A 20780-nucleotide genomic window follows, 5' to 3' on the forward strand; every position below is an offset into this window, starting at 1 on the left:
AATTTAATTGAAGGGGGGGGGGGGAGGTGGGAGATTTGATTTATTAGAGAGTACAAATTAGTATATAAGAAAAATGTATTTTTATTCTTTTTACCTCCTAATTTTGAAAGTACCTTTCATTGTGTTTTATTTTTGATAATAATAGTAGAACTAAGCGTTATCTATACTATCTATATAAATAAATTACCTCTAAAATTTAACACTCTACCTTTAAAATATCTAATTTACCCTTTTAATTTATCTATACAACCAACAAACACTTTATTCTTAAAATTCCAAAAATACCTTTAAAAAAAAATCTTACGTGTGTCACTTCCTTCCCTAAAGTTGCTCACATAGTATACCAAAAACACACACATGTGTTACCGAATTTAATAATCAATCAGCATAAACAACGCTCACTCTAAAACAACAACGGCGGTTTGCACTTTTAGCCGAACTAAGAAACACTTCAGTTGAATCATACATTCATGTAATAACACATTACAGCTACTTAACCAGTATTTTTTTTGCTATACCCCGCCGCATCGCGCGGGTACAATGTTAGTTTACCACAAAGATAGATTGATAGATAGATTTTTGTATTTATTAGTTAGCTCAAGTGGTTAAGCAGTACATAGGAAGCAAAAGGTCTTGGGTTCAAGACTTGGGAAGTACATAGAAAGTTTTTCTATGAAGTTTTGGTTTGGGTATATTCAGATTCAAGTCTGAAGAGGCAGGATTTACCCCTATTGATCGTCGTATCTTCGGACGAATTAGTAGAGGGTTTCCCCCTATCGGGTATTTGAAATAGGCATTTTTACTTCGAAGAAGCTCTTTAACACGGATCCAGTTAAGCTTTCAATCAAAATTCACCTTTCCAAAAAAAAAAAAAAGATAGATAGATTTTTATTTAATGACAGCCGCCTCACTTTTATTCAAAAAGAAAAAATAATAATACTGATGATGAATTCACCTTTTATAATCCCCATTCTTCTTTTCTTCCATTCAAACCACAACAACCTCACTATCATATTCATATATATCTCTCTCTATTGTCTACATACATTCACTTTTGCTCTCTAAAAAATGGAGAATTTTGCTTCATCAGTCTTTCCGTATAACAACAATAATAATTCTTCTTCTTCAACTGCTACCCCTACTACTAATATTGTTTCATCACATCTGTCGTTAAACTTAATGAACGATTATTCGCATCACGCTGCTGCTGGTTATAGTAGTAATCATTTAGAGGATGATGATCATGATGATCTTGGTTCGATCATAAGAAAAAATAGTACTAATAATAATTGTAGCTCGGAGGAAATTAATGTTTTGGAGGGCGGGCGAGTATCTCCGACTAGTAGTGGATTAGGAGGCAATAATAGTAGTGATGGAAATTATAACAATGATGATCTCATGATCAACAACTCATCATCGACAGGTGTCGGGTCTGCAGCAGGGAAAAGTATTCATATCAAGAAAGGCGAAAAGAAGATTAAGAAGCCAAAGTGTGCGTTCCAGACTAGAAGTCAAGTGGATATACTTGATGATGGCTACAGATGGAGAAAGTACGGCCAAAAGGCCGTCAAGAACAACAAGTTCCCCAGGTTAGTTACTAATTTGATTGAAATCGCGTTAATTTTCATCAATTATAGAAATCTTGATTGAAATTTTTCTCCTCACCATGCCCAAGAATTTTTGTTTTTTCTCTTTTAAAAAAGTATGTATTTACTAATTTGATTGATGAGTGTATCCATCAAATTAGTGTTATAACCTTGTTAGTATTAGTAAGAATACGTACAATAATTTTATGTACGTACTCGATCTACTAGAGTATATATACAAGGCCTGTATTTGGTTAAACACTCCTAATTGTTTCTGTTTCCCTCATTATTCTATACAATATATATTTTGAGAAAGAAAAAAAAAAGATCGGACCATTTATATATAACTTCCTTTTGATGTTTGAAATCACTTAGGTTTCCATCCAAAATCATGATTTACGTACAAATATTTTTCTGTAACCTACAATTGGATTAACCTAGTCGATCGATCACTACTCATCAACTAGTGGTAAAGTTATTGTTGTTTATATATATAGACTGCGAGTTTTGTAGCTTGCATATGTTTTCTACTAAATTCTAGTTATAATTCTTCATCATATAGTTCATGTGGTTTTGAAGAACTAGTATATATATATCTATAATAATCTTGATCTACTATACGATATAAATACGAATGATTTGTTGTACGTGTATTTTATGTATATAACTACGTTTACATGACTTGTATAAAATGCAATTGTCTCTTCAATTCTATATATTATCGAACAAGCAGTTATAAAGTTCTTTCATTTGTAACACTTTTTTTAGTTATACTCTTCTAGATCATATCTTATACGAAATACAATCGAGTACTATTAATTATAACACTTAGTATGTGTATTGCTTTGGCTAATTAACATAAATTATACAAGTGTTTTTCGATCAAGATATGAATTTAATTGTTAACGCTACGAGATATATATATATATATATACTTGATGCAGGAGCTACTACCGTTGCACATACCAAGGATGTAACGTGAAGAAACAAGTCCAGAGGCTATCAAAAGACGAAGGAGTCGTCGTGACAACTTACGAAGGGACACATTCACATCCAATCGAGAAATCAACCGATAACTTTGAACATATTCTGACTCAGATGCAAATCTATTCTTCAGGTTGCTAGCTAGCTGAAATCGGTTATTAGAAAAATTAAATAAAATAAACTTTAAGCAGCAGCTAGCTAGCTAGCAGTTTTTTAGATAAATTAATTATTTCACAATGCTTCATTTGTTGTAATCCTTTATATATATGTTTAATTATCAGCTGCATAAACTTATACTTAATTATATCTTATAATAATAATCAAGTATATATATTAGTTAATTCACAACTAATCCATCAAACTCAATAATATAATTCTTCTGAATTTAATCTTTTTATGTAGTTTTTTTTTTAGTTTGATACATAATTCTGATTATTTCTGCATATATACTTGCATTATATACAAATTAATTAGTATATGAAGTATATTAATTCTCGCAAGAAAGACGGCTAAATTACAAAATCATGTTAGTTAAAGATATATTGATGGACCAATTAAGTAAAAGCTTCTGGAAAAGCATCGCATCGCATGTACATATGATCATGAAGAAATTTTTGGATAATAATTAAGTTGGTTTTTTGATCAAAACATGCCGTTCTTGTCGCTTCCTAAATCGATTTACCGTATCTAACTTACACTAATTACTTATATTAAATTCGGAAGTATTAAGGCTTTCAATTGATCGATAATTAAAGATACAAAAAAAGTAATGTTAAATATTGATTGAGGTTGATAGGTTATTATCAATAATTATATACGTATATTTAATTTAATGGCAACCAAGAACTAGCTAGTATAATCTATCGCTTGACATATTAAAGGCTACATGTGCAATTGTAATTTTGTTAACTAATACAGTAATTGATAAAGAAAATAAAAATTTATTCTTAATCTGTAAGAAGAAAAAGCCAATGCTGACCAAGTTGGAATATAGGAATATGAGAATATCGATTTACAAAAAAGTAAAAAAGAAAAAGAAGGGAAATTAAGGAACAATGTTAACTTGATAGTTTTTCCCAATCGGTCAAAGAAATTTTATTATAAGTCTTACATATGTGATAGAGTCAAAGTACACGTATCCTTCAAAGTAGTAAAATACATAAACCGCACCAACTAAACAAAATTTAGAACACCAAATACTAACATAGAGCTGAAATCTGAAATTGACGTACCATTATTGAGGTTATAAATGTAAATTTGGCAATAGATTTGATCTATATGTAGCTTATGAATTGGGTTTCACAAAATACCTCTTGAACTTTCATCGATTTCTTTTCAAAGACGGTCTTAGTACGTGTTGACCCCATAGTGCCCACAATTTTGTAATTATATTCCCATGCATTTTTTTATATTTATATATATATATAGGTCTTTTACCCGTACGATATGCGATTATTTAAAAATGTTGTTTTAGTTATATGAATATTTATAATAACTTTTAACAACTATACATTATTTAGGCATGTACATATAAATCTATATTATCATTAAATGAAAATTTTTACATTTATTGAAATAGATAAATTCAAAATATAACTCTTATTATTTATGAAAATCTTTGCATTTATATAAAAACATACGTTATCAAATATTCATATTAACTATCACATATTATACTTCATGCAATACTAATGAACATAAAATGAAGTTAAAATGTAAATATAATGTAAAATCATAACGATCTTTTATTTTTTGCAAAGTGATATGTGACTTATTAGAATTCCATCACACTCTTTCAAAGAAAATAGTTTCATAAAACTTACTTCATCAAATAATAAAATTCATAAAAGTTGAAAAGCTTTAATTAGGTATAGTTAGAAACCAAATTCAAATTATAATTAGATTACAAAGAACAAACCTATAATTCAAATTACGTTGAATTCATCTAGTAATTGATAATAATTTTTATAAAACGAAAAATCACCACCACGAAAAGGATAAAACACTATATTACAATGTGATATATAATATTGGTTATATTAGATAGTAAAATTAAGAAATAAATAATTTGAAAACCAAATATTTTCCAATTTTAAAAATAGATTTTAAATTCATATTGTTTCTATTATGATATAGAATGTGATTTTTTATTTTTATTTTTGTAAGATTTTGTTTACATATAGATTTTATTTTTATTTAATTTAATAGTTTTAGATAATATAATTTTGTAGATTTATATATTGTAAAAAATATAGAGATGCCATATAAGATAAAGACCTATGTGGTAATTTTTAAAAATAGTTTTAAATTGTAGAAGGCTTTAAAATGTTAGGATAACTATTGTTTTAATATTTATATAGATCGATATATTTTTTTTTACATTTTAAAGTTCCATGAAGCTAGGTCACGTACATTGAATGGGAAGGAAACACCAAGTCACCGACCTTACTTACGTCCTTATACCATTTTGTGATAAGAGCCCAAATCTCTTGGGCTGGCCCACATGAAATAAACACATGGATTTGTGTCCTCTCCGAACTCATGACAGGAGCATACGGTCAATGTAACATACGAGTAAATATTTTCTTTGGCGTAGTAGAGGAAAAAAGTAGTCTTCAACTCTGCCCTCTATGCCATTAACGAGACTTTAGTTGGGATCTAAGTATTCCAATCATAATAAAACTCGACAATAATCGCAACTATAAACAGACTTGCGACTGGCTATTGTAATATGACAATTTAAATTTGTTTTCTCAAATCTTCAACTGAAAAATCTCATCCATTGAAATCACTCCATCCCTACTTATCCTCATGGGAAAACAAAGAAATCATAGCGAGTTCTTATAGTAGCCTCGAGTGTTTTTGAATTTCGAGGGGGGAGGAAATGCATCCATTGGAAGGACAAGCAACCACGTACCATCAAAAATCCGATCAACTATGCAACATCAACATGTTTTATTAGTTCGTAACTTGAATAACCAGAGGTACTTAGAGTTAAAAGGGGGTGTTCACGTGCCATGAGTCATCCAAAACATGATAGATCGACCATTTCTCGAATTGACTATAATAAGCAAGTCCAAAGAGACTTGCTTATTATATAACACCTTTTGATCTGTCTATAACACCTTTCGATCTTCGTCTTTTACTTAGATTAGTAAAAGATCTGACTTTTTTTATTTAACTTTAAGTTGGTAAACAATGTCTTTCATCTTTTTAGACTTTGTTATTCCTTTAATAATGGTAGGCTAATAGGATGAATACTTGTTTGGATTGATTTGAGTATGTAGACGTTTATCTATTTTACTTTATTTGTTAGATCTATTGGAGTGTGTTTTAGTGTTTATCATAGATTCATGTTTTACTAGTTCTTTATATTATTATCGGTTCTGTATCCGAATGTATATTATTTTAATTCCGATGGTTGTCTATGATCATACACTAGGACTAATATGCTAGGATGGAAAATACTAGTCGGTCTATAACTAGATGTAAAAGGTGATTCACTTATAACTAAGGATCCAGAATCATAGTAATTAGGATGAATAGAACATGATGCTTAACAATGTCAGACGTGATCTAGTGATATGGAAACGTGCACCGTGGTCATCGGAGGGAATTATGATCTAGGCATAGCTTAAGAGCCGGGTATACTAAAAGATGAATTAATAACGCGAACTTTAGGTCATTAATGCTTAAACAATTAATCTAACGAGAATTTGTTTAAAGAGTATTGTGAGTCTAGGGACAACACTTGTTACTTAGGCAAAGTAAATCTAACGAGAATCTGAGTCGTGATCAAGTTTTCAACAGTATAGCAAGCAACTAGAATGATATCTGGCCGTGTCATGACATCTGAGATGCCAAACAAGTATTTTAATTTTGTTACTCTTATTTGCTTTTTCAATTTTTTTCAAACTAAGGCTCTCTCTGAATAAGCGGTTACAGCTTCTATTTACTTTTCAGTTTTTAATTAGTTTAATATGAAATCGTGACAACCCCCAATTGCTAGAATTACACATGTTACTGGATTAGGTAACGCAACGTGTCCCTGTGAACGATCCCGTAACTTATCACTCGCTATAGTACACGGTTCGTCGGGTATTATGCCCGTTATTGTGTGTTTAGTTTGAGGTAATTACTTGTATAACTTTTTATAAATTTTAAATACAACTGAAAAACACATCAAATCTCGCACATATATCCGGTAACACATGTACACATTCTCAAATATTGAGTTGTGAACATTACCACCTAAAAGATGAAATTGGTTACTTGAAATACCGTTCGTATTAATCAAACATGAATCTAAAGTATATTTATATAGAGTTTTTGTGTATATTTTAAATAAGTATTCAAACTTTCACATTGTTTATTTTATATCTTAAAGCGTATAGAACACAAACGAACAATTACAATTTTATTTTCAATGTGCGAAACCTAAATATATTATTCTATTTAGTTAGTGGCAAATTCGGGCCTTTAAAAAGACAAATGACAAATTTGTTCTTTTAACGCTTTTTGATTGATAAACTTGTTCTTTTAATCTTAAACAAATAACATTTTCTTTTTCAAAATGATGAGATGAGTTTTTTCTTTGCTTACACTTCCCACTTCTCGTATTTGTGGAGGTTGATTAATTGGGGTTTTTCGAAAGTCATGATTTCCAAGTATACGTGTAATTTAGTAATAAGGGTAAAATGGAATGCCGTTAAAAAAAAAACAACAAAACCAATAGTACTACACCATGCTACCATATGGAAAGATTAAAGTGAGATATAGTCGGTAATCCGTGCATTACGTTGGTTTCTTTTTATTTATCGGTTTAAATATGTACACGACTACACGAGTGATAGTCTGCGTGATTCCACAGCCCCCTGCCCCACTCACATTTTCAATGCAAAATAAATAAAAAACAAAAATGAAATTAAATTAAATAGAAAAAAAAATTAAAAAAAATCATAAAGTGTAGTCATATTCTTCTCGCGCAGTTTTCCCAGACGAGAAAAAGAAATAAAAATGCTAATTAGATTAATTTCTTAACAAGAAATAAACATCAAATTTCGATCGACGGTTAATTTATATTCATTAATTCTTAATATATTTCTTACTTATAATTGTATAATTATAATAATTTAAGGAAGGATGTCTCTTCCTCTTGGGAAGCTCACGATAATCATCGGTGCAGGTATTTCATTATTACATTATAATATTATATATATGTATAACCTAATTATTTGTTTTAGTTTTGATAATATTTGTTGTTTAATTCTGAGATAAATTAGTTTTACTACTTAAATAGATAGAGCTGTGAATATTAGGGTTTTGGAATTAGGAAATTTTAATGAACAATATTTAGTAGTAGAATGAAGTGCATAATAAACAATTTTGGAATTAGAAATATAATGAACAACTTCATCTTTGTAGTTGAAGTGAATCTTTTTTTTTTTTTTTTTTATCTCTTTCTTTATTATTTTGAAAAAGTGTTGATAACCAACCCGCCGACCGCTCCACTCGCCCCAGCCCCCGTAGTATAGTATCATGGGCATCCCCCTTGGTTTTGTTGTTGTAAAGGATCTTCATTTGTTATGTCGGAGATAATTTATATCGAGTGTCAGTTGACGGGAATTTCTAGTGATTTGCTCTATATGTAGTTACTGAAATGAGACACGTAACCCTGCAACATGGATCGCACTAAGCGGGAACGTGTTTTTATTAGAAACTTGTTTTGTTGTACTTTCTTAGACTATTTTCTTTCTGGGTTTTGTGACGGTCGGGAATATTGATTCTCTGGTTTAACCTTGATATACTTAAACCACAATGTGCGGCATACAAGCTTAACATTTATATACTATGTCTTGTATAGGTGATAAAATGGACGTGTTGGGTAACGGGTCTAAAAGGGTAAGTCTTTAGTACGGTTTGAAATAGGATAGGTTAACCCGATATTATCATACTAAACGATTTAGGAGCTTGTATTGATTATATTTACACTAGGGAAATCCTTAAACCCCTTTCTTTTTAGCCCCTTTGAGCCATTAGATATAAATAAACCCATTTGTAAGTAATTGACATCTAATTGCGTCATCTAATATCTGGTATAGTTACATACTTCATATTATAATGTTTACATTGCTCTTCGTATTTCTCTTTTACTTGATCGGAAGAAGAACATATTGGCTAATTAACGACATCATCTGATTTTTATGTAGGTCTAGTGGGATCAGTTCTTGCAAAGGAAGGGCGCATGCCCGGTGTCGGTGATTTATTTTCTGGTGCTTCTAAGGTAATTACATGATCTCTCAGCTAGCTAATAACATGTTTCAGTATCAAAAATTCACAAAAGTCTATACTACTCTATATGTTATCTTGATAAATAAAGCTTTTGTTATTTCCGTCTGTTTAGGTACTTAAACTAATTAAGCATGATGACAAACCCACTTCAACTCCAAAACCTCGCAATGACTCATTGATGGCACAGGTATGTATGCTATTTTTAGGCAGTTGTGCATCATATGTTATGGATGCAGAGACATATCTGTAGTAGTGACTCCATAAGATCATATTTTGTGTTTAAATACTTCTTCACTTGACATTCACCCTTTCCTTGATTGCCTATTGGATTATTGTTTTTTGGTATGATATTTAACAGGTTAACAGCCTAAGGCAGGAGCTTCAACTTCTAGCATCAAATAGACCTATTACGATTGTGACATCTACCAATTCAGGTATATTATACTAGTTGAAGCTTAGTCAAGTTAATGCATAGCGTTTTGACCCTATTTACTTATGAACCGATCACTTGGGTTGTGTTTTTATTTTAAATGGGTCAGTTTGAGAGTTCTAAAATCCTGTGGCATACAACCTTTAAATCAATTGTTATCTCAAGGTTTTGACTAATATTATAATAGCAATGTTTTCTTAATCATCACTAACTCATTACTTATATATAAAAAATAATATATGGAAAAGAACATGTCTGCGGATCAACTCAATCAGGCGCGCCAATCCTTGGATGCGTATTAAAAATGATTTGTTCTAACTTGAATCTGTTTCGATTCTTTTAACTCATTAGACACTCACACATCTTACCTTCTTCAATGGCAACTCATCTCTATTATGATCTTTCAGTGAGTTACACATCACCCACATTCACAAGGAAATTTGAACCACAGTTTGATAATTCTGTCAAGCGATATTCTTACACCTTATCAAGGCTTTAATGTGAAATGAGTTTATTAATGTTGATTTCTCGGGTTTCACTCATCTCTACTCCTTTCACTTACATCACTTTAATATGTTATGATCTCATGCAGCAACCAACAAATATGGGATCGTTGTCATTGTTGTCGTAGTGGGTTATGGCTATGCTTGGTGGAAGGTAAGTATGCAAACTCGTTCAGCATCCAGATTATTTGTCTAAGAAGCTGCTTTTGTTGTGTCTGTCTGAATTTTAGCCATTTGTTTTAAATAAAAACTTCATAACCGTGTTTGTTTATCTAAAACTGGTTCACTATCTGAAAGTCCAGTTCTTGTTTCTCAGTTTTTTAAAGTAATATCTCTATGATAATATTTTCTGTTGATCTATTTTTTCAGTTTGCTCTATTGAATTCTATCTTTGTTAATTTAGCTTTTTTGTTTGTTCTCAGGGTTGGAAGCTTCCTGATATGATGTTTGCTACAAAACGCAGTCTATCAGATGCGACAAATGCCGTAGCTAAACAACTTGAAAATGTTTACTCATCACTTGCGGCAAGTCTTCTGTTATGAACTTGTCTTGTAGTTTTTGTTAATCCAATACACTGCTGATTAACACTCTGAATTGCTAGCACTTTTTGGTCCATATTTTAGTTATTTCAAAATGATGAATGTTGGATTGATGGTGGCAAAAAACAATCTTTTTACAACAATAATCTGAATCTTTGAATGATTTGATTTAAGAGGTTGTATGCATAAAAGAGACTCTGGGTGACTTTCAACCCATTTGACCTGGTTTTTTTCAGCTACTTGTTTATTTAACCCATTAAGACTTCTTGAGATAAAACACACCCTTCCATAATTAGATCGCGACGAAATTATCACCCTCAATATATAGAATAATAATCTTCCGAGAGTAGTTGACATTCAGTAACGTTTGTATAAGATACGTGTAAATTTTTACTAGTACCGTTTTTGTGAGCTATAGTTAGCTTTTCTTTCTGTTTTTACTTGGCTAAGGTTTTTCTTTTAGGCTACGAGGCAACATTTGTCTTCAAGAATCGACCGTGTCGATTGCACTTTAGACGAGTTTGCAGAAGTTACTGCATCTACTCAAGAGGATGTATGTCCAGGGTGAAGTTTTGGTTTTCTTGATTTATTGCTGTTAAATATCATGTTTGATATTTTTTTCTATAATTTTGTGTTATTAAACCACATAGGTTTCATCTCTTCGAGGAGACACGAGAGTGATTGCTATGGATGTTCAATCTGTGCATGCGGCAGTTTATACCCTGGTCTGATTCATTTCCAATTTTTTGACTTAACCATACCTTTTTTAGGGTCAAATTAAAAGTAAAAGGAATATACTTTCAGTCAATTTCTAGTTTTGGGAACTTACTTCCAGTTTCAAGTTGTATAACTGGGTCCCTTATTTGACTAGAAACCTATAACATAAGTCCTTTAATGTTGGTTTTAAAAGCACGTTCCTCTTGCATACATTTTGTTTTCTTTTCTATCCATGATAAATTGTCAACTGATATCTTAGAAACTTGTTCAACTATATTTGTAACAGGAGAGCAAGTTGAATAGGATTGAAGGGAAGCAGGTTTTGATTCTCTTGAGTACCAATCTGAGCTTATAAGGTTTTCAATGGAGTTCATCTAACTTTCTTAAATGACATATGCAGGATGATACAAACTTAGGAGTGGCAAGGTTGCTACGTACTGCATTAACAATGGAAAATCAGTCATCTACAGGGCGCATCCAGGTACGTACCTGTATCATCTTGATTTAAAAGTTTCGTAGAATTCCATTTATTCCAGATAGCTTATAGGAACAAAACTTTTGTGGCTTAAGATTTAGAATGGAGAAAAAGACTGCTTCCAGAGCAATAATTTTTCTGGGAAGAACAAAATTTTCTCAAGATGAACAACATAATAGGGTTTACAAAGTTACAAGATAAATTGTCATTCAATAATGTTTGTTGTATTTTGTAGGCAAACCCATCTAGTTCATCAACGCCAGCTCTCCCAGCGCCACACAGGGTATGCTCTTCTAACCATACGATTAGTTGAGTTATAGTTTCTGGTTTACTTAGAGACAGCGTAATGGGCATGCTATTCAGTAGTTTGATATCATGTGTCAAGTAACAAAGTAAAAAAAATTATATTATATGGTAATCGAGTTTTTTAAACAAAACTATTCAGTAGCTTTTATGCATTTTGAGCACACTTATGATGACTTTTGACCCATTCAACCTACTTCTGTTTTGGTTAAATCTTTTAAAGTTTATCCATATGATCAGTTCGAGATGTTGTATATCCTGAATTGTATCATGTACCCCTAAACGGGCCACTTCTAGGTTTAGTAAGAAAGTAACCATGTATAATCGACTCAGATGGAACTATGGAAGTATAATGGTAACATTTTGTATGGTGGACAATCCTCTCTCACTCACCGTTCACCACTGCCATCACGGCATGAACACCAGGGAAGAATTGAAATTCCTGTCCAACACTCTACCTTATTGTGTGGCAGTTAGTTTAGGAGAAACATGACAGTAATATATTTTTAATTCAATATTTGGTTATTCGCCGCGTTTGGGCCTAGGACTTTTGTCACATAATGCGACAAAGATTGCTAATTCTTCTGCTTCATATTGCAGGCTATGTCTTTGCCTCCAGTTCATATAGAGGAGCAACAGTCATCCCCTCTTGTATCACCTGCAGTACGTATCTTGCTCTAATTATCCTTTTGGTTAAGACTTGTTTACTTGCAGGCAGGTTTTTTCTAACTCACTGTTGTATGCTACAACCTACTTTGTGTTTCCAGGTTAAACGACCTTTACGAAGTTCTGTATCTGTCTCTACCTCTGGCTTGAAGGTTATTGCTAATGCTGGCATTGTTTTTAATTTGAATAAGCATGCCTTCATTCCGAGCCCATATTTTTCGTTCCCATTCTTCTCAAATGGGACCCACAACCTTCCACATCATGCCATTGAAAATGTTGATGCGAGTCGTGAATGGGTCAATTTGGAATGTGTTTGTATCTCATTTGGATCTGATCAATCTTTTTTCAGATAAAAGGGGAACTGGTGAAAAGTCTATTTTTAAATGTCATAAACTTACATATAGATTAAAATTATTGTTTTAATACTTATATTAGTCATCATAGTATACAACTGACACTGCACTGACCCATTTCCTTCGTTCACAAAAAGGTAGCGTTCAACCCAAACCTGTTACAACCCATTACTCAATCTGTCTGACTAATCTATCTTGGTACATCTAGCAACTGTCAGTAAAATTTTACTCATGTGCCATTATTTTGTTGCAGGATCTTCAAGGAACTCCAGAAACAGTTGAATCGGGGAACCCTTCCAGGGCATCAAACGGGTTGGCAGAAGACACAAGTCCAACTTCAAGTGTTTTTGGCCGAACATTTTCTGGCATTGGTGCTGTATTTTCAAGGAGCCGTCCTGCATCTGGGCAGTGACACTATTTATCGACAGTTGCAAGTAAACTAGTGAAAGATCAAATATTTCTTGTTAAGAAAACCATTTTTGTACCTTGTAGAATGAAAAGCAGGTAGAGGGTTTTGAACTTTATGTGATGTCTGGGAGTTAGGCTTTGTGTATAAGATGTAATGGTCTATATGATTAGGGAGACATCTGTTTTAGGGTTTTGTGGTCAGAGCCTAAGGCCCAAGGTGTATCCTTTCAGGAATAATTTAGTCAAACTTTTCAAAGGTGCATTGGCATTGTTCTATTTAGGGACGATGCTATTTGTCTGGTGATCTTACTTAGTCCCATTGTAATCAAGACTTTGTACTTAAAAAAATTGTTATATCACTTGAACCCATTTATTGGGATGTAATCGATTGCTCCTTGTTCTTGTAAGGCATAATGGATGGGTTGTGTAGTTGCTTGTCTCACTAAGGAAACGATTTAGTTACGGTAACCAAACCAAAAATCAAGTTCACATTTCAAAAATACGGCTTCAATAGAATCAGTTTCTTCAAATTGGATTTGATACCTCTACTGCACCAAATAAAAACCGAAATTATCAATAAAAACTGGCGGGTGAAACTGTATAAATTGATGGGGAACCACCATCCTTGCAAATCACTGATAAATTTTGGAAGAATGGAGTATAAAAAAAACAATTTGGAAAAAAATAAAATAAATCCATAAAATCTAAATGGCCCACTGCATTACACCGGCCTGAAGCCCAAACCAAATAGTCCATAAAATAATTTTGGTGGGAAGCAACACAACCATTTCCCGCCATTTCCTTGTTATCCCCCACACACCTTCCCCCAAAATATTGTAATTCATTTTTCTGCAAATCATATACAGTTGATCAAACAATAATAATAATTAATTTACAAATGGAAGTTTTTAGATCAATAAAAACAGTTTCTTCTTCTTCTTCTTCTTCATCTAATGGTGTTTCCACCACTATCCCCCTTTACCGCACGCCTCCAACACTTGAAGTCCGACTGGAAGATTTCGAGCGGTTCGCTGTCGATCGTCTCATCGGTCGGTTGTTATTTCATTTTATTTTAAATTTTGCTTCTTTTATTTACATCTAATGTTAGATTTTACATTTAGGGTTTATTAAATTTGACTTCATATAACCTATAATAAAACCAAGGTGGTTTTACCTGTTTTAATTGTTCACTAGCATCCGGTTATGATGACGTGGCAGCCGATTAGATTAAAAAAAAAAAATTACAAGTAGCGCCACGTCTTTAGAGAATTTACTATCATCGAAATGTATTGTTTACAATTGGCAGTTCTTAGAGGGATTTCTGATGGATTGGCTAGAGGAAAGAAACCCGACGAAATGGAAAAATTGGTGAGTCTGAGTTCTTATGTTCTATTTTGAATGTTGCAATATTTATAGTTTTTTACTTCAAGTTTTTTAAACATATAGGTAAGTGATCTATGGAAAGCCAATATGAGGCATCCACAAGCATCAGAGGTTATCAATAAAGATATCATTTCCCATTTTGTTTTGCGCCTTGTGTATTGTCGAACGTAAGCCTTTCAACTGTATATTTTTTATTGTGATTTGATGTCGGATGTGTATTTTGAACTTATTTTTGTTAGCCATGTGGTATTTTAGTGAGGAATTGAGGAAATGGTTTCTTTCGATGGAAAGTACTCTTTTTCGCTACCGGTTCCGGCTTGAGCCTTCTGAAGTACATGTATGATATCTCACATGCTTATCGTTTATGTTTTTAAGTCCAAAGTCTGTTAAACTCTGCTCATTGTTGATGCAGAAAGCGTTGATGACAGAACTTGGGATCCCATACGAAGGTGTCACCAATGGTGAATTTGAGGTAATTATGCGAGGCTACTTTCTCTATTTTAATTTGCATAAAACGTTGGATAGTGGCTGTTTATTTTGATTAAGCAAAGTACTCTCTGTGTTTTTTTTTCAGCGTTTGAGGGATAAACTAAGCCTTGTTGCACGCTCGGCTAACCAACCAGTACCCATTTGTATGTCATAACTGCTTTATATTTAATTACTTAAGCAATTGTTTTTTGTCATTTTTTTCACTTATTATAATTGGTTTTTTTTTTTTTTTATATTTTTTTTTTATGGTTTTCTCTACTGCAGCTGGTGGAACATTATACAAGGTACATTGCTTAGTTGAACCTTCTGTGTCCCTTGCACGTTCAACAATAGACTATAGAAGTAACTGAATGCGTATTTCTTATTTTTAATTGGCTGTTTTTCATGTTAGTCTCTTTAATGGATACAGGTTCCATTTGAAGAAGTTCCAGAACTTGTGGCAAGCCGTAGAGTACTAATCCAGAAAGGAGATGCATATGTTGCTTTGAGTCAAGTAAACTAAGTGTTCTTAATCTGTAATTTGGTACAATGATGAAGCACAGCTGATTATTTACTATTTGATATTTTCTTCATTTAGGTTGTCTCATTTGTTGTTCCACACTTCCGTAGTCATCTCTCAAAAGCCCTTGTTCTAACAAACAGGTTATTCAAGTACTTACTATTTATGATATTGACGGGTCAGAGTGGGTGTTATTTATCTGGGCTGAAAGGGGTTTGGATGGTTAGAAGTTCGTATACTAATTTATAAATTACACAATCTTTTGAGTAAAATGATCTAGGAGCTTTTGGGATTAACAATATACACTTTGGGAGACTTTTAACTTGTTTAACAAGCTCAATCCTTTTTACCCCAACATAGATAAAATACAACCCGAGTTGACCCATTTGTAAGCTGATGTGTTGAAATTGCCAAATATACTTATTCTACCTATGAAGTCTACTGAGTGCTCAATTTCAATTCCCCAGAAAATGGACATCTGTGATAAGGGAACAAGAGAAGGACCGTCTAACACCTGTGAGTTATCGACTGAATTAAAACTTGCTTTTTTGGCCTCTTATGAGCTTGGGCGATCCCACTCGCTTTGTGAGCAGACTAATCTTAAAGCGATTCGTTTTGCAAACCCGAAATCTTAGTGGGTGAACCTCTGTGACCACTAGGGGTTTATGCCAAGGATATAATTTTTGTGACCTCTACATTGACAGGCACGAGTCCTTGCCAATGGATCACCGCCCTTGTGTATTTTTTGTGTAGGGTAAATAACTAAAGTTTTCTCAGTTATCAAGCCTGATTATAATTTGGTATTATTTAGTTAGTTGAAGCCCTTGCTACAAGTTATCTTGGACCTGACTACGCCCAGGTATGTCGCCTAACTCAGTTGTATGCCCATTTTGAGTTGTGAATCATTTAATTGATCTTTGATTATATCTTTCGTATCTTGATAGGACAATGAAGTTGGTGAAATATCTTTGAAAGATATTGATCAAGTAGCCAGAGCTTCATTTCCTTTGTGTATGCAGCACCTCTTCAACACAGTAAGTGATTTATATGCAACAGGTGGTTATGTTGCTCGCTAATATCATTTTATCATATGTAGATTTTTTGTTTATATTGTCTGTTTTTTCATCGAATATGATCAGTTAAGAGAGGATCATCATTTGAAGCATGGGGGGAGGATGCAGTTGGGCCTATTTCTTAAGGTAATGGACAACTGGATTTCATTTTAGTTTTGGCAATTTTTGACATGTTTAACCCATTAGAGATATAATATAACTAGAACCTAGCTATTCTTTTATTAGTAAATATTCTAAGTCGCCATATCTGATCATGAACATATAGCTCAAATTTGATTTTTTGCTGAAATTGATTGTATTTTTAACTTTTCTATATTCAGGGTGTTGGGCTGAAGTTGGACGATGCACTTGCCTTTTGGAAGGCCGAGTTCTCTCAGAAGGTAAGCGTGGTGCATACTGAGATCTATTACTGTTCAATCTCCATTTTATCAATGCCAGAATATAGTTGTACTACTGATTATATTTTTGTATTAAAAAGGTTCCTAGTTATTGAGCATCTAAACTCACTCTGTATAAAGCACATAAGTAGCTTGCGTCTCCAGATTATGTATCTGCTTAGGTTTATAGTCACTTAGATCTCTTTATATTTGTTCAATGTAGGTTGGTTCTGAGAGATTTGACAAAGAATATGCATACAGCATACGCCATAACTACGGTAAAGAAGGAAAGAGAACGGTAAAATACAAATTGATAAATTCGTCTGTTTTTTCCTTACATCTTCTGTTAATACACATGACCTGTATATGTCTGTTTTGTTTTTTTTTTTTTTTTTTTTTAAACTTTCAGGATTATACACCTTACTCTTGTCAGAAGATTATTCTATCAACTCCAGGAGTTGGAGATCATCATGGTTGTCCTTATCGTCATTTTAGGTAGATTCTTTTACTTATTTTGAGGTGATTCTTTTACTTATTTTGAAGATTATTCCTTTTCTAACTTCGAAACCATTTCTCTGACTAGTGATTTTAATGGTTTATGCTGCAATTATTTGAGGCTATTTTAATCCAATTGTCATTGTGCTCAGTTATCAAGTATTATCTTTGTTTTTGGCTGTTAGCCTGTTTTTATTCTATCTTACTGGATAAACTTTTTGAACATACTGTGATCAAATCAATATTACTATACCAACACATAGTGGAAACCCGCTTTTACTATACATTGGTTTCTTGACTAGGGGTGACAAAGACAGACATTTTGGGTGGATTAGGTAACAGCTCAAAACAATTGGGTCAAAACGAGTTGGGTTAATTTGCAAACACTTTTTTTTTCTTTTTTTATTAACAATTCATATGTTAATATTGGTCATTAAACATTATTACGATATTTATCCTATATCATTTAGTAAAAGTATTTAGGAAGCTTTATACTTTGCATCACTTTGAAACCTTTCTACTCATTTGATTTTTTAAAAATTAAACACAATCCAAATTGTTTCATTCATTCATGAGTTGAAAGTGCCACATCTACTGTAAATAAAGAATTAGCAGTATGTGAAACTTATCATGTGTGGCATTACTTCTTTTCCTTTCTATCTAATCATCTATATACTTACTTATTTAAACTGTTTCACCTCTCAATTTTGTTACAGCGAAGAAAATCTAAGGGCGGCCCTTGGTAAAATGGGAGTATCTAGTCGTGCATTGGATGGCGTGATAGAAAAAGCAAAAAGTAGACATTATCAGGTCATAAAATCGTTAATTTGTATAAATATTTAAAAGTTGGTTGTGCACACTACTTTATTTTATAGGCCCTGAGCTGTTATTTGGTGAATGTGTACAGTTGGCATGCACCTTGACCTATGAAGCTCTTCATGACTCACCTTGTGATGCTGGAATTAATCATCCAAACCAATACTTCAGTGATAGCCAAAAGATCCTGAAAGAAAAGGTAAATAACAGAAAGGAACAATGGGGGGTTGTGTTGTGTGGGTCTAAAAAACAGTTCAGGGCGATCTGAAACATTCTTCTGTCCAAAACTCTTATAGGTAATTGTGAATAATCGTGTTTCAAGTATGGTCACCGAAACTATGTTATTAAAAGAATAATTTAATTAAAAGTAATTGTAACTACAACTATGACAAATCAGCAAAGCGAACCTGAAATCTTCTACCCGTGCTACTTAAAGGTCTTTTGGCCTTGCAGTATTACTTTTGGCTCATTAGCCAAGAGGTTATGGGTTCAAGTCACTTAACACAATAGGTGTAGATAATAGGTATGTAGGAGTGTAAATTTTTGTCTTGTTTCGTTGGTTTCTAGTCTTGATTTTACCAGCTTGAGAGGTAGCATAAGCCAAACCTTTGAAAAGGTGAAGCTTTTAAAGTGAATTCTATAGACTAGAACTTTGACAAATGTTTTTTTTTTGTGCTGAAGCGTTTGTGCATGTTGGTAGTTTTGAGCTCTTTGTCAAATCCCTCTCTAATTAAGAAAATATTGGATGTAATTTTGGTTTATCAAGTTTTACTTTCAATGAATGTTTCATCTTAATTTATTCCCTGTTAGGAGGCATATCAGTGTATCACTATGAAGATCATAATGTGAACCTTATATTTAATTTAGTAGTTTCAGAGAGTATATAGCTTGTGTATGTTACTGGCTCGGATATTGCAGTTCCTGTTGGCGGTTCTCAATTTGCTAACTTTTACAACACTTTGTTGCAGAAACTATCGACAGCATGAGGCATATGAGTTATATTATCTTTTCATACCAGTCATCATCGGAGCCAATTGATGAATTCACATGTTGTGCATCAGTATTGGTATATTCTAAACATAGTAAAAGGTCAAGAGTTATATAAACGAATTTAAGACGTGTCATTTACTTGGGAGTGATTAGTGGTAGGTCTAGAATCATGTATTTTATATGCAATAGAGTCGTTTTATTATCTCTTGTGACCCTCTCTTTGTTCATAATCCATTATCCTAAACCATCTAGAATCATGTATTTTGTATCTAACTATGAGATATTGAGATTGGGTATCGTTGTTGTATCTAACTGCGTAACGGAGAGAGACTGGTTTGATGGTTTCTTGTAAGTCATGGAGTAGATAGAAGTTTACATCAACTTTTTAGAGGGAATTGTTAAATTTGATTGCATCAACATATCCATTTTCTTTTCTTGCTGCCCCTTTTAGTTTTTGCGTCATTGAAGTTGAGCAGTATATCAAATGTATAATGATTGGTGTACTTAAACTGTTACTATAACGTGCACCGTAAAAGCATGTAGATAGTAGATACATATAAGAACATGTTGGAACCTTATTGATTACACAGTTAGAATCATTAATATTAGTCGGGTGAGCTAGTTTCGGCTATTTATATTATCAAAGAATGCTTTTGAGTTTTGAACATTGTAATGTTATGTTTTTATATTACAATGTATCGGAAACGAGAATTAATTTTGTTATATATATATATTTCCGAAGCTTTTTCTTGTATATTTCAAAACATTTAATTTTTTTGTTAAGCATATCAATATGCTTGTAGTATTGTTAATGTGCTCCTTTTTTTTCTTTTTCTTTTTTTTTGTCATTCATTTTTGTGTGTATGTTATAGGATCCAGTGGTCCTGGTTTGTCATATTGGCGTATATTGTAATAATTGAGAACCAACACATGAATATTAAAACGATATAATGAATAATGTATACAGATTACACATTTGTTTCCTTATGTTGTGGGTATCTTATCTCATTTGTGTTGCGAGTATTGTGTCATTGTAACAAAAGGTTATTGGTGGGGGCTGGATTTAAAGGTCACATGTACTTACACATTTTGCTCCAAAGAATAAATTAATGATCTTGACGTTTGAAACTTATATGCTTTAGTTTTGTCTTATCTCAGATAACATAAGAAATTTTATATTTTATAAAAAGAGATAAGTTAAAGATACAATTCAATAATAACTAAACAATAAAATGATATTCGATTTTGGAGAGGTTTTTTTCTAAGTGAAACTTGAATGCATCTTCTTTATTATGGATAAAGATAAAATTGTCTACATTTCAACCTTTCTCATATATCACTATACATAGTATTGAAATGACTCGTGAAAGATGGTATTGATTGTTAATTATTTCTTACAATAA

The 20780-nt window shown here is 32.5% G+C and overlaps 3 protein-coding genes across 3 annotated transcripts; all 3 read left to right on the forward strand.

The window, feature by feature from the left end:
* Positions 1-1020: 1020 nt before the first annotated feature.
* Positions 1021-2866, forward strand: LOC122584711 (probable WRKY transcription factor 56). Its single transcript, XM_043756758.1, has 2 exons — positions 1021-1589; positions 2531-2866. Exons 1-2 carry the CDS (start codon positions 1069-1071, stop codon positions 2709-2711), a joined length of 702 nt encoding a protein of 233 aa, XP_043612693.1. The 5' UTR covers positions 1021-1068; the 3' UTR covers positions 2712-2866.
* Positions 2867-7530: 4664 nt separating this feature from the next.
* On the forward strand, positions 7531-13639 carry LOC122603188. The gene is made up of 14 exons (XM_043775830.1): positions 7531-7755; positions 8780-8853; positions 8974-9048; positions 9220-9295; positions 9884-9948; positions 10217-10318; positions 10797-10886; positions 10984-11058; positions 11337-11369; positions 11451-11531; positions 11761-11808; positions 12429-12491; positions 12596-12646; positions 13101-13639. The coding sequence occupies exons 1-14, from the start codon at positions 7713-7715 to the stop codon at positions 13257-13259; spliced, it is 1035 nt and encodes a 344-aa protein (XP_043631765.1). The 5' UTR covers positions 7531-7712; the 3' UTR covers positions 13260-13639.
* Positions 13640-14062: 423 nt separating this feature from the next.
* LOC122585415 (probable DNA primase large subunit) lies at positions 14063-19684 on the forward strand. The gene is made up of 19 exons (XM_043757549.1): positions 14063-14304; positions 14562-14623; positions 14702-14805; positions 14894-14975; positions 15051-15110; positions 15213-15270; positions 15392-15411; positions 15537-15620; positions 15705-15769; positions 16094-16142; positions 16438-16485; positions 16571-16660; positions 16766-16825; positions 17020-17079; positions 17300-17374; positions 17486-17571; positions 18288-18381; positions 18479-18586; positions 19356-19684. The coding sequence occupies exons 1-19, from the start codon at positions 14154-14156 to the stop codon at positions 19371-19373; spliced, it is 1374 nt and encodes a 457-aa protein (XP_043613484.1). The 5' UTR covers positions 14063-14153; the 3' UTR covers positions 19374-19684.
* Positions 19685-20780: the final 1096 nt, after the last annotated feature.

Source organism: Erigeron canadensis, chromosome 1 (genome assembly GCF_010389155.1).
Source record: "Erigeron canadensis isolate Cc75 chromosome 1, C_canadensis_v1, whole genome shotgun sequence".
In the NCBI taxonomy this organism is placed as follows: domain Eukaryota; kingdom Viridiplantae; phylum Streptophyta; class Magnoliopsida; order Asterales; family Asteraceae; genus Erigeron; species Erigeron canadensis.

Excerpts from the sequence above, each read along its gene's own strand:
- LOC122584711 (XM_043756758.1), top strand. The coding sequence starts at position 1,069 with ATGGAGAATTTTGCTTCATCAGTCTTTCCGTATAACAACAATAATAAT. Across the intron at positions 1,590-2,530 it reads AAGAACAACAAGTTCCCCAG|GAGCTACTACCGTTGCACAT; the intron begins GTTAGTTACTAA and ends TACTTGATGCAG.
- LOC122603188 (XM_043775830.1), top strand. The coding sequence starts at position 7,713 with ATGTCTCTTCCTCTTGGGAAGCTCACGATAATCATCGGTGCAG. Across the intron at positions 7,756-8,779 it reads CACGATAATCATCGGTGCAG|GTCTAGTGGGATCAGTTCTT; the intron begins GTATTTCATTAT and ends ATTTTTATGTAG. Across the intron at positions 11,059-11,336 it reads ATGCGGCAGTTTATACCCTG|GAGAGCAAGTTGAATAGGAT; the intron begins GTCTGATTCATT and ends TATTTGTAACAG.
- LOC122585415 (XM_043757549.1), top strand. The coding sequence starts at position 14,154 with ATGGAAGTTTTTAGATCAATAAAAACAGTTTCTTCTTCTTCTTCTTCT. Across the intron at positions 16,143-16,437 it reads AGAAGGACCGTCTAACACCT|TTAGTTGAAGCCCTTGCTAC; the intron begins GTGAGTTATCGA and ends GGTATTATTTAG. Across the intron at positions 17,375-17,485 it reads GTAAAGAAGGAAAGAGAACG|GATTATACACCTTACTCTTG; the intron begins GTAAAATACAAA and ends TTAAACTTTCAG.